The following is a 13,822-nucleotide window of genomic DNA, read 5'->3' on the forward strand; positions in this document are numbered from 1 at the left end:
AGAAGTTTTGAACATTATTGTCAACATAAATGCCATAATGACACAACACTGAAACAGCAAAGTCATTAAAACAACAGAATCAGTCAGGGCCTTTACCTGGAGAAGTTCTGCTGGATGAAGCAGAACAAGATAAGGCTTTGGAACCAGAAAAGCTAAGACTACATCCCACAAAGATGCTCACAACTAATACTGGGAGCTTCTGTGGAACCACTCACAGGCCACAAAAGCTTGACAAGACTGAAAAATCCTCCCTAATGTAGAAGCATAAAACTGTACTTTTGTTCTGGTTTGCTTTTTGCTAGTTTGGTTTAAACTGTACCATAGCTTTTGTCAATACATGATACTGGAGGAAGGAAGAAGTTCTTCCCCTGGCAGTCTGACTACACTAGGAAAAAAAATAGCATGTATATCTAGGGTAAGTCTCTTCAGGATCAGAACCAGAGCACCCAAAACCTCATGGTGTGCAACTGGTCATTTTTGCAGTGAGCAGCACTGTTTTCTGTGAGTAGCAGAACTGGACATCACAAGGATCCCATGGGAACACCCTTTCTTTCCCCTAGGAATATGTCACCTATTGACTAGACTCTACAAATGCCACTCCTAGAAAGGCCTCCTAGACCAGGGATGGGGCATCTCAGAAACAAAGAACAGCATTGCTCAATTCAAGTCAGTCAGGTTGTACCAAATTAAGCTGAGCAGGGGTCACTTTTCTGGGCTAGAGCCTCCTATGGGGCATCCACTGCCATCACAAAGCCACCCAGCAGCATGGCAAAGTGATCTGTCCCACTGAAAGGGGCTTAAGGCTGTTGCCTGCTCTGCTTCTGTGAGTGTACAGATGAATTTTAGAGGGAAGTTAGGTATTTTGGGAGGCCTAGCACTGCTGAGAACCTGGCACACTACCACAGGCTGACTCCACAGTCTTCTGAGAATTAAATAATTCTTTCTGACGGAAGAACAGTTGCACTACCCCTCTAAAATTTGTTCAAAGATGGTAGTAAGTGGTCTCCTTGCCTTTACACTAACCTGTCCTTCAGGATATCATTATTTTGAAAGGTATCTCCCTTTCATTCCACTATTTCTTGCTGAAAAGTTAAACTTGCACCATTTAAAAATCTCATGGTTTTGTCCTTGTTCAAGCTTTAACCACCTAAGAATCCTGAGAAAGCAGTAATATGTCTGACTTCCACAGCCAGTTGTGTTTTCAGAGAGTTCCTCTTTGATTCATTTATTTATTACTCCCAAGATTCCTGGGACAGCAGTGTTAATGGTGCCACAGCCCTGTTCTGAACAGTGAGCATTAAAAAAAAATAGAAGAGGAGGAAAATACTTTCAGAAGAGATGCTAAGATGAAGTATTTAGTTGTTCAAAGAAGCCAGGCAAAACAATTGAGAAAGTGAGTGGAAATTGCTCCTAGTTCTATGCTGGTTGGCATAACCTGCCATTGGCAGGTCTGGAAGGGTCCCAGCTCAGTGGACTACATCTCTTTACATAATTAATTGGTGACAAATGTACATGCAGGTAAAACAGCTGTCTGCTGTTCCTACTCCATGCAGGCATCCTGGTGGGGTCAGTAAAGGATATTTGCACAGGCTCCCAAGTTAGGGAACAAACTGAGGAGTCAAACTCAGCTCCTCACCAGGCAGGAAGGGGAAGAGTGAGGAAGACACAATAAGGAAACAAGGAGATAGAAAAGAGTAAAGATGAAACAAATAAGGGGAACACACAAAGAAGTGGCAGCACAAAGAGGTACCTGAGAGACTCTGGTGGCTTCTGCTAAGAACTTCTTCATTTCCTCTTCAGTGAATACCACATTCATTGCAGACCCACTGGGAGAACAGGAAAGAAGAGAACCCAGGTTAGCTTCCCTTGTGAATTCTTGGGAGACATCAGTGTTAGGCACCAGGGCACAGAGTTCACAAGGTTACCAACTACCTGTGTATGACAGACTAGCCAAGGAAGCTCCTGACTCCAGCCACTTGCTCTGCTCTTGACTCAAGGAGAGGCAGAGGTGGTACCCAATCACTCTGCATTATCCTTCCTAGAGAAGACAGGAGACCTCCAGAACCACAGTGGAGAAATAAAGAAAGAGCTGTGTTCTCATAGCCTTAGCACTGCTGCCAAATCCCCTTCCTGAACCAGGCCTTCGAAGGTCCCTCTAAGCTGGGGGAGATGGCTCCTCAGCCACCCAGCCCCAGTAAGAAGACCCCTGCAGGTTAGCTAGGAGCTCAGGACAAACACACTTGGCTCACTCCAGCCCTGTTGCTCCTCAGGGACAGATGAAGTGAGGCTTGTATGGATCACTGGAAATGGCTGTGACAGTGTAAATTCAGATGCCAATGCTCTGTTCCTTGCTGGCCACTTCACTGTGCTACTCCCTTAATGTCTCATTCCTTAAGGCAGTAGACAAAGTACAGCAGATACCCAAAAGCTGCTTTAATTGTAGCTGCCAGTAATACCAAAGAAGGGGATCTGGGAGAACATGGGTCAAGAGTAAGGGATTCAAGTCCATTTTAATGACAAGAATCTTCCAAAAAAAGATGTTACATTTCTACCACTGATGCCCAGCTTCTCCTTTGCTTTGTTGGGAAAGCCCATAGGGACTGTGGGGAAAAGTGGAAGAAGGATCTATTCCACAAATCAGTCACTTTATCCTAAGATAAACAGACACAGGTACCTAGGCGATTATATTTACCTCTTCAGCTGATGTAAATCAATAGAGTTCAAGAAATCCCTGAACTTGTGTCAGTAATACCACTGAGGATGTGAGCTGGTGTCCACAGTACCTAACTGGTGGGGAAAGGCATTTAGTTTTCCAAGGAAACTGGCCAATATTAAAGGCCAGAGGATATCTGCCCAGAGGATAAAGAAATCTAGCTGTGGATTGCTGCTGTTCTGCAGACAGAGGCCAGGCAGAGGGCTATGCTAGGGCTTTTCACATTCTTGTTCCTCAAGTTTTACATCCTCCAGTTTCATCTTTCTCCCTGGAGTCCCCCTACCCTGCACTAACACACATTAGCAAATACTTAACAGGGAAAGGGCCTATAATGGTTTTAATACAGATGGAAACAACAGGCTAAAAGAAGTATTCCCTAACAATCTGGTGAATTACATCAGCAGCAGTTTTTGACTTATACTTAGCTATATTCAACTGTACTCCTGACAGGAGGACAGTTTTCTAACTCTGCTTGAAACCCTATTGCAAGTCTTGGAGACCAGATAGAAAAGTCACATTCAGGATATTTCCTTCAGGGCTGAAGAAACCCTGTTCCTTTTCTTCCTTTAAAATAAAAAGTGTGCTTGTCCCTCAGCCCTGAAAACTGATATTGAGTTTCTTCATTTTGATATGAGTGTCTTTCATATAAAAAGAATCCTGTCTCCAATTGATTTTCACTTGTAAACTGTGCCCAGCAAACTGCCTCTCTGTGCTGAGTCACCCAGCAATGAAGAAACTTCTCACAGAGAAGAGCAATCATTCAGAACTTGTGAGCTTGCCATGTGCATGTGCTGGTGTAACCTCCTCAAAAAGTCTGGCTGGCTGTTGGAAATGAGGGACTTTGCACAATGTCTGTTTAATGAGAAGCAGCTGCCACCGTGTAGGGACATAAAACATGCCTGTAAGCAGAGAAGCTTGGCAAATAAGAAGCTGAATTCAAAAGATGCACTGTCATTTTCTGAAAACAGATGCCCATCTCAATAAACAGCCTCAGCAGGTTACTCTTTTTCCTGGTGGCAAACAATCTTCTGACTTAATTGTACAGGTAACAATCTCAGGAACCTGAAAGAATATCCCAGATGGTTTGTGGTTTTGGCCTTGAGATGTGCAAAAGGTAATACAGCTGAACAGACATTTTTATGATTATATTCTACCTTTGATCTGTGCCTGATGGGCTTCAGGGATCCATTGGCTTTATTAATTGGTTTGAGCAGTTGTCTCATGGGCAGCTTAATGCCACAAACACCTAGCACAGTTTTCCACACATCCCCTGAAATTGTTCTCCCTTGTCCCAGAGAGGTTTTTGGAGTCCATAGCCCACCATGCTGAGCCTTACCTCAGAACATAGGAGGGCCTCAGCAAACATGGATAACTCACAGACCTTGCAAATTCAACTGCATCTCTCTAAAGAAAGGGAGGAAAAACATGCTGTGAACAAGAAAACACTTTAAAGTCATTCCAAAATTCCAATTCTAACTGCATTTGCACTTTACTAGCAATTAAGATGAGGGGAAAGAAGATGGGGACTGCAGCCAGCACTGAATGTAACACACAACTTCCTGATTTCAGAGCTGTCGCCTTCAGACCTCCCCATCCATAGAGCTTCACTGGGAAAAAAGAGCAATGCCAACACATCTCTATTCCTTTGAAATCTCCACCTGCTAGAACTGATCTCAAGCCCAGCAGGATATCTAGACTAGCCTGTCAGTGGTGCTAATTTCTGCTGGATACATAGCTCAGGTTGTGTGAGATGATTTAAAGACACTTCCCTTCCAGTTTCCACCTGGTACCAGTGCTGCTGTAGCACCACTTCACAGGGATCAAACATTTCTTCAACATGGGCAGTAAAAAACTGTCAAATGCTTTTGGAATCTTGAATGTATCAGTGACTCAGTCCTTCCTGAGCAGATGCACATCCCAACCCCCAGCTGCTTCAGCATTCCCCAGGTGCACATCCCAACTTACCAATGTGCTGACTGCCTTCCAGGGAGCCTGGGCCACATGCAGCTCATCCAGGATAGCTGAGAATATGGAACGATCTTCTGCCTGGTCAATCTTTAAAGGACTTGTGCCAAGAATCTTCACTCCACTCTGGTGCAGGGGTACTGCCAGGTTATTGGGAATCTGCCCACCTACAGAAATAATGCAGCCACTGCATCCCTGTTGGAAGACAGAAAGGAGCACTGTCATGTCCAAGTTATCTTAATAGGATGAGCTGTCACACAAAAATGCATTATTTAGATTATGTCCCTTTTTGGGTTGCTGTGAATATAGACAGATCATAGGGCCACAAAGATGATCAGACAGCTGGAGCACCTCTCCTACAAAAATAGGCTGAGGGATGGGCTTGTCCAGCCTGGAGGAGAGAAGCTCCAGGAAGACCTTATTGCAGTCTTCCAGAGCCTAATGAGAAATTCTTTAAAAAGAGGAGAGTGACTTCTTACATGGGCAGATAGTGATAGGACACAGCTGAACAGTTTTAAACTGGAAAAGGAGAGATTTAGGTTAGATGTTAGGAAGAAATTCTTTTCTCTGATGGTGCTGAGCCCCTTCTCTGGTGCTTTGCCCAGAGAAGCTGTGGCTGCTCCATCCCTGGAAGTGTTCAAGGCCAGGCTGGATGGGGATTGGAGCAATTTGGTCTAGTGGAAGCTGTTCCTGCCCATGGCAGAGGGTGGAACTAGATGATCTTTTAGGTCCCTTCCAACTCAAGCCATTCTATGATTTTATCACAATTGTGCTGATCCAGAGGCACCCAGGCTGAAAAGTGTGATTTGTAGTGTCTATCCTCCCTAACCAGCAATATCCTCCTCAGTAACACTCAAATCCAGCAACAGCTGGAGGTTAAATTCCCAAGGAAACCAGAGAAATTTGCAGCTTTTGCATCAACCCAGGGTTCCCTAAGGCCTGCTTGAATCACACAGGCTGTTACTTAGTTTGCATGTCATGTTTAGGTGCTTCTGCTGTCCCAGTGAGGATAAAGCTCTGAGCTGACACTGCTTTCCAGAGGAAGGGCACTGCACTAGGAACATGCATAACACCCCAACAGACCTCAGCACTCTGCCTCAGGGGCTCAGGTCTCCTTCCCATGTGCTCCTACCCATGTGGACGTGAGGACTCTCTCTACAACTGAGCCTGCCTCCACTGCTTACTGTGGCCTTTGGACCCAGCAGCATGAACAAACAAGATGCTGAGACCTTTTTCCTCTTGGAGGAAACAGCCTCTCCCATGCTCATGGGCAGAGATTTTCAGAGTAGCAGGCATTCATGCAAAATCTTTCTTATTCCAGAGATGCAAGGCAGTAACCTCTAGCAGAGAGGCAATGGGAAACAACTGGAATTCATGGGGGTTTTTTTCTGCCAGTACTGCTACTCAATAAACAAACCACCTTTCCCAGCCCCAGAAGCCAGTCTTTAAGGAGTGTAACAAAGCTAAACAGAGTCTAAATCAACAGAGCCCAACACATCATACAGTCTACAAAGCTATGGATACATAAAGGGCTAACCCTTTATTTTAATCAATGCTTCTTATTCCTGACTAGCTCCTTGTTTCTGGATGGCAGCAAGTCTTTCAGCACACTGTCATAGGTGTTCATTTCCACACAGGCTTTTTGTAAGCACTCCAATTCCAGAGGCAGATGGGGCAGAACAGGTGGCACAGCATCCTCCAGCCACAGCAGAGCATTTCACATCTGTCATTGGGCAGCATCGCATTTTAAGTGAGAAAATAATAAACAGTAAATAACAAGAGACAGTTGATCTTGCTTGCTAACACACACCTTTCTACAGGTGCAAATATGGGCTTTTTTTCTTTTCACACAGAACCCTTAATGTTTTCAAGTACAATCTAGTCAGGTGTGAAAATTTTCAATAGAAGAAAAGGAGCACTTTACTTTCAAATTAAAGATTGTGAAACTTTTCCCAAAGGACAACCTGGCCCACAGAACAGCTCCAGTGAAGGGCTCTTTTGAACCAAATGTGTTTTACAGTTTTACCCACTTCTAACAAATGAGCAACATAAAGCAAGTGATCCATGGTTTGGCTCTAAAAGACAGAGGAAAAATGTTCTTTTAATTAACAAGTGTATTTTTCCTGAAGGTCAGCCTCACTGGCCTTCCTGGAAGGGGAATTCCTTCATCAGGGATTTAAAGAGATTTGGAATGGCAAAACTGTAACCTGAGAGCAGGATGGACTATAAGTGACTGGGCAAAAACAAATGATAAATGCTAGTACAGTCATCACTCAGATTTGATGTGGTGATTTCCCACCATAATAAAGATCCAACTGCCTGGCATTTAAGCAGCACTTACTATTCCAAGATTATTTGCTCAGCAAGCTAATATACAGCATAAGATGATTATTTTTTTCCTTTTCACTGTGCAGTCACTTATGGGATGCCACAATGCTGCTGGCCAACAGCAACCATCTGAAAGAGCTTAGGACAGGCAGTGAAAAAGGACAGGGGCTGTTTTGTGCCCTAAAGTGGTTGTCTCATGACATCAGAGCTCACCATCTCCAGCTTGGAAGAGAAATCTATGCCTTAGTGCTTCCAGACCCATCCAAAACAGAGTAACTCCCTCTAGTCCATGGACTCTTTACCATCCCACGTGGATAAGGACCAGAGTGTGAATAAGCAAATCCCTCCTCGCAGCTTGGAAGGAGGGCAACAAGTCAAAGTAGCTTTGCTTACAAGGTCAACCAACATCTTAATCTATCCTTGACATATGTGAAATGTGAAGTATCCTGGCTAACAGCTTCTCCTCAGCTGCTGCCTTTAAAATAATTCTAGTTTAAAACATTTCTGCCTTTAAAATAATTCTAGTTACTGAATTCTAGTTCCAAATACTGCCTACATCAAAGTTGGAATAGAATTAGGGACTTCAGCCCTAAGGAGACAGAGGAAATTCCTTATTCAAGGAGATAGCAAAAAATTATATACTCATTTTTACTCAAGAAGAGCCATAAATTGAATCTAGCTGCTGCTTACTTTAAAATTCTGCTGTTGTTTCCCAAAGCATGTTCCCACCCAAAGAGCAGCCACTGTCCTGACAGGGAACATGCCTGCTCCACTGAGAAATGTGGGCAGGCAGAAAGGGACCCCACTGCATATCACTTTGTCATCAGCCATATTTTAATTATAAAGAAAATTAATAGCATCCTTGCCATTAGATATCTTTAAAATACATGCAATACATAATCTAGTGAAAGAAGCCTAAGAGAATTACTTTCCCCTTTATAACAAAAATCACTCTTTTTATTACTACCTTGCTGTTATGTCATTAGTAATAGAGCTGGGGTTTCTTTTTCCCTGAGTTTGAAAACAAATTAGACCATTAAAATTGTACCTAGGAGCCTCCTTTACTTTTATGAATTGTTTCAGAATAATCTCCGAAACAGAAAAAAGAATCAGTAGAGGCCCTCAAGCAGATAGATATTAAAACAAAAAGGGAACATCTTCTCTGGAAACAAAAAGCCAATAAATCTGAGGGAAGAAATTTATTTTTTTTTAAATTATTGTCCTCACAGACTACTACCTAACTCTGCACATTCACAGTAAATTAAACTTTCCTCCAATGAACAGTTCTGTTATGCAGAGCTCAGACTCACTGCAGCTGTGAATGTCAACTGGAGGTTAAAGAGGACACAGGGAGGAGAAAGAAGGGGGACAGCTGGGTACATCACTGGGAGAGGGCTGTGAGAAGCTGTGTGCATTTCTTGGTGGCAGCTTCCAGAGCTTCCAGCTGTCTCAGTCCTGTTGGTAAACTCACTCCTTTGTGCAGCCTAATTTATCTAATCAGAAAATCAGGGACAAATCAGTGCACCTATTCACTTGGGCTTAACAGCTGCCCAAGCTCTGCTGCTAATCCTAACAATGGTTAGGGATCTGTAATATCATCTCTACTAAGGGCTCAGGGTTGTGTCCATTTGTGTTTGCTGATGTTTTTACATACAGTCTGCCACGGATCCATGACCTTTCAGTTATTTCCAATAGTTCATTGTCCACTGAAACACCAGAGGTGGTTAAAAGAACAGTCTGAAATCATGACACTGTTCATGCTTTGTATATGAAGCTATCTACAGGAGCTCAGAATCAGATTCATTTTTAACTTGATCTTTTTCTTAGGGGCTGAATTCCAACTGCATTTGCCTGAGGAAGTATTCTGCCAACAGGACATTAGCATTTGGCTCATTCATTTTTCTGAAGAAATGACATATAACAAATAATGTATCTTAGACTATCTCCAGACTTTGCTGGAGGTCTGGGCTCTGTCTCCAGCTCTGCCCAGGTTCTTTTGTGTTACTCTGTCCATGCCTATCTACTCCTCAGTTTCCCTGCTTGCAAACTAGGCATAATAATATCATTACCTTGTGCTCCTGCTGAAGAAAAGTGGTTTTTCTACTTGCATTTACTATTCCCCTTGGGAATTATTAGACAGTATAACACTGATTTTGGATGTTTACGCTCAGACTCTGATGATTTTCACACCTCCAGCACAAACATCGAGTTGGTTGTTTTCACACCCATGCCAGAGTAGCAGAATCCTCTGCAAACTCTGGGTATGACAGGATGCTGCCTTTAGACCTGGAGATCTGCACTGCCTCCCATCAAACTGGCCAAGCCTTGCTCTGACAAGCAGGATAATGCAAGTTGCAATATGTATTCAGTATTCTTTTCACACATTTTTCTTACCCAACTTGCTAATTACTAGCATTCCATGTGGAAATGAGCTCCCTCATCACCTATCTCTACCTTCTCTTTGATCCTGCAGTAATTAGATGTTGTATTTCATCAGCGTTATTTGTCTGACAAACTGTCACAACAGTTTCCTCCACGCCCCTGCGCAGAAGTTCAGTTCTGTTAAGTAAACAAGAGTTCAGTGCTTTTAGAGCTGAGCCTCATGGATAATCCTAAAGCATTCAAAAATCAGCTTTTAAGAGTCCAGAGAGACACCAGAGTATTTTGCCCTCTTCAAAATCTATCCAGTAGTAGTGTCTGTTTTTACAGAAATTTAAAGAAGAGGTAAAACAACCTGTACAAACAGGAAAGTATGAACATGCAATTTAAAAATGGTCATGGACAGTATCTTGCAAATGGCTGAAGAACACAGCCTGGAGTCTGGGACTTAATTTCTGATGTGCTTTGGCCTGCTGCCAAATTTGGGAATGATCAAAACATGGCCAGATTATAAAACCATTTTAGAAATTTGCACCCATTTACAAAGGAGATGAGCTCAGATCATCATATACCAGGAAAAGGAGTCAAGAAAAATCACAAGTTTAACATGATCTGGGTTCTGCAAAGTTGCTTCAGCAAGTTAGATGGACAACTTGTGCTGAATTTTAGGGTAGATGAAGTTCCTGAAAGCACCTTTAAAAGCCTTAGCAACAAATTCAAGATGAGTGTGTTATCCACTAGAAATCAACATTTTTATATTGGTGCCAACTGTTTACATGACATATCCCCTCATTATCATTATTATTATCCCCTCATTATCAAATATGTCTGGGACTCTCCTCCATCTCTTAGATCAGCACTTCTGAACACTTGAAAATTGCAAAAAGACCAGTCCAATGTCTGGATCAGGGGCTGGAACATTTTTATGGTTTGATGGCAATTCCAGTGCCCCTCCCTGCCTGTATGCTGGACCACATCCACTTCCCAGTTGTAAAATCGAGCCTGCAAGTTCTTGAGCACACATTGGTGTGATGCACAGAACTTCAGCTGCTCCAGGCAGAGCACTTGTGCTTCAAATCAAGGCTGTGCTTAAGTGCTAAAGCCCAGCAGTGTAAGGGCAGAACAGTTTGTGTGATAAATGTCTGTGCAGCAAATTAAGCCTGCTTGTAAATATTGCACAATATGGCCTCTTGCAAAATAATTTAATATCTATTTGACATTCTCTATTGAGCAGCCTGCTAGGAACATCAGTGATGTGTAAAATGCAACATTGGGATCCAAAGCAAACTGTTTTTGCTCTCTCCCCTCACCCCCAGCTTCTTCACAAGCTAGTGACAGGAATTTTGAAAATTTAGGTTGCTTCATGGCTTTTTATAGTGCTTCTGTTTTTCTTTACCTCATATTGGTAGATGTCCAGGATCCTTTCCAGTGACAGCTCCTCAAAGTACAGTCTGTCACACTCATCAAAATCTGTGCTCACCGTCTCTGGGTTGCAATTCACAACCACGGTCTTGTTGCCGAGCTGCCGCAGCGTGCGGATACTGGAGACAGCACACCAATCAAACTCCACGCTGCTGCCTGCCAGGAGACAGAAAAGTGGGCAAGGGAAGGAAGGATGCAGAGAAGAAAACATAAATAGATATTCTCAGCACTCGAGACTAAAGAAGAAAAAAGGAAAAAGCCAGCACTGCCTCCTGCCAGCTCAGAGCCAGAAATGTAATTGTCCTCCCATGGAAATTAATCATCCACAAAATGTGAACCTCCAAGCACAACAGGTAAATTGGCTGAGCTGCTCAGGAGTGTCAGACCTCTCTAACATGTCTGTCATCCTGTGCTCACAAACACTTCAGTGTGCTCTTGCTTTCTATCCAGTCACTGCTGCTTCCCAACCAATGCGTTCTGAGGTAAACTAAAGAGTGGGATAAACTAAATTGAGTTCCTGTTATTACAAGACTATGCTGCTTACTCCAGGAAACTCAGAGCATTTGCATAGATGTGGTGTGAAGAACAGAAGACTGGGGTGCTTTTTACCTTGCAGAAGGGCTAAACCAACAACAGAAGAGTTACATCTCAGTGGGTTTGATGTTCCTGTACACTGACTCCAGGTAAGGCAGATTAGAACAACACTCCTGCAGCCACTCTGTGATCCTTTAATCTTGCTTTAAGGGCTACAGTGACTATGCAACACAGTGGGATGAGCACATCCCACTCTCCCAAACCCTGAGTAAGCACTGTGGCCATCTTGAAAGGAAAGAGGGGGCTTGGGTGAGCACCAGGACTTGGTGCCTGGCCTTGGGCAAGCTGCAGCTCTCAGGACTTGGGCAATGCTGCAGGCTCCAGGGAACACTTAAATTGAGACATGTGCAAACATCTCTATGCTCAAACAGGTACAAACAGAGAATTATGCATATTAAAGATCATTAAATGGTTATGCTTACAGTCTGCAAGAAAACCCTGGCTCATCATGCTGTGCTCAGTCATTACATGATCATTAACCACTGATATTACTTTTATATATAACTGTGTGACAAGATATGTTAGAAATTCAGTCTGTGCTTAATTGTTGCCCCCACCACCTAGTCACAAACTGATGACTGGCACAGGTCACTCCCTGACAGCTGTTTCCCCACTTCTGTCAAACAAGAACTTCAAAATATGCCTAAGCTTCAGTTAAAACCTCACTGAAAAGAGAGGAACATCAAATCTGAACCTGTTTCCCAGAAGGGAAACCAGATGCTCATTCAGTTTTTGTGTTTCAGGTTCAGGTATTTTTATATGCATAAAAACCTCAGCTTTGGAACCCAGTGGTCATCTGGAGCCCTCATCTGACTGCTTCAGATACAACCTGGGAAAACAGCTGTTATTCCAGGCACATCCAGTAATGATCATATCCAAACATGGGAAAAGGGGAGACAGAAAATAAATAGCATTATTGGGAATGACTGTTGTAACATAACTGCTCCTCAGGAGACAATTACTACATCAATACATGTTTTTGAACTCACTTTCATGTTTCAGTATATGTGCACACCTTAAACCTTACAGAGCACTCTGCTGGCCCAGGCCAGTGGTGGAAATAGATTTATACAGCTTTTAGGGCTGACACACAAATAAACTCCCTCCCAGGCCAGGAGATCCCCTCCTGGAAGCAGGTGAAGAACAAGGATTGCTGAGGTTCTATGTGTGCAGGAAAGATGTGTTAAAGCAGGCACTGAAGTTCAAGAGTGTGTAACTGAATTGACTCACATCATGTTTCTACCTGGCATATCAGTTTGCAAGAAACTTCAAAAAACCCACTTTGATTGGAATACTTTTCTTTCTAAACACAGAACATAGCATGACTTTTGAAATGGCCTCACTTCCCTCAAGTATTTTTATTTTTTTACAGAAGTGTGGACATATTCAACATTTTCCTGCAATATATTTTAAACTATTTTCAAATAAAAATCCTAAGGGTTGTTTTGGGTTTTTTTAACCAAAAACTTAGCTTTCACAAAGGAAATAAGAAAAATAATGTCACATGTTCAACTTCCATAATTTAGCTTCTTCTAACCTGGAAGAGAACACTGAGTTGAGCCCACTGAATTCTAATCACAATACTGAAAGCATAGAGGAAAAGCACATTGCTTACTTGCCTTGAAAGGATTAAAAAAAGGAAAAGAAACCAAACAACTTGGCTATTGCACCTAGAAAAAAAAATATTTTACAGGTATAAGTAATGGTTTCCTCTAGCAGCATTCCTTTAGTTGCAACCTCTCCCAAAAATGGTCTTGATGGATCTAATCAAAGCTGCAGAGCAGATGAGACCAAGAACAGACCTGCATGTCTGTTCTAAGCAGTGAGGAGCTTTAGGTGAACAGTGCAAAATGTATTCACATACATTCAATCAACTTATGAGATAACACTGCCATCCTTTTCATTTTTGTAGCCTGCTGAACAGCAGAGTAATTCACAAAAAGTAAGCCTAATCATGGAGTGTTGCTCCTGATTTCAGCCATCTCAACATTCCCACTGGAAATGGAGTTCAAAAAGACATGTCCCACACACAGCAACATGAGTGCAGCATATGACCTCTCCAATCCAAGCAAAACAAATGGATGCAGTTTTCAACTGGAGCTTTCATAACCCATCACCAGTTCTGCGAGATGCAGAGCAGGAATATTTCTGAATAACAAGCATATTTTTCCTTGTCGATAATTACAAGCTATTTGGAGAGATCCATGGAAAGAAAAAGTGAAAGTCATCACACATGGAATTCTGCAGTCTGTCTACCTAATACTCACAGCCACAAGGAAACTGTTACTCTGTATAATGATCTGAGTGGGTTGAAAGAAAAAAACAACATCCAGAGAATTGCTTATACAAAATCAGCTGAAGAGATCAAAATATTTTCAGAGTCACCCACACGTACAGCTGTAAAATGCGTAGTGGCAATAT

General features: G+C 42.6%; 1 protein-coding gene across 1 annotated transcript in view; it reads right to left on the reverse strand.

The window, feature by feature from the left end:
- The window catches only part of CPS1 (carbamoyl-phosphate synthase 1), an 88,857-nt gene that overhangs the window by 20,621 nt on the left and 54,414 nt on the right, over positions 1–13,822 (reverse strand). The window contains exons 25-28 of the mRNA XM_033064073.1: positions 10,782–10,963; positions 4,679–4,873; positions 4,050–4,117; positions 1,751–1,826 (exon numbers count right to left, since the gene is read on the reverse strand). Of these exons, the coding sequence (XP_032919964.1) occupies positions 1,751–1,826; positions 4,050–4,117; positions 4,679–4,873; positions 10,782–10,963 (521 nt within the window). The remainder of the gene's footprint in view (positions 1–1,750; positions 1,827–4,049; positions 4,118–4,678; positions 4,874–10,781; positions 10,964–13,822) is intronic.

The sequence above is a fragment of the Catharus ustulatus genome, chromosome 7, assembly GCF_009819885.2.
Source record: "Catharus ustulatus isolate bCatUst1 chromosome 7, bCatUst1.pri.v2, whole genome shotgun sequence".
NCBI classification, from domain to species: domain Eukaryota; kingdom Metazoa; phylum Chordata; class Aves; order Passeriformes; family Turdidae; genus Catharus; species Catharus ustulatus.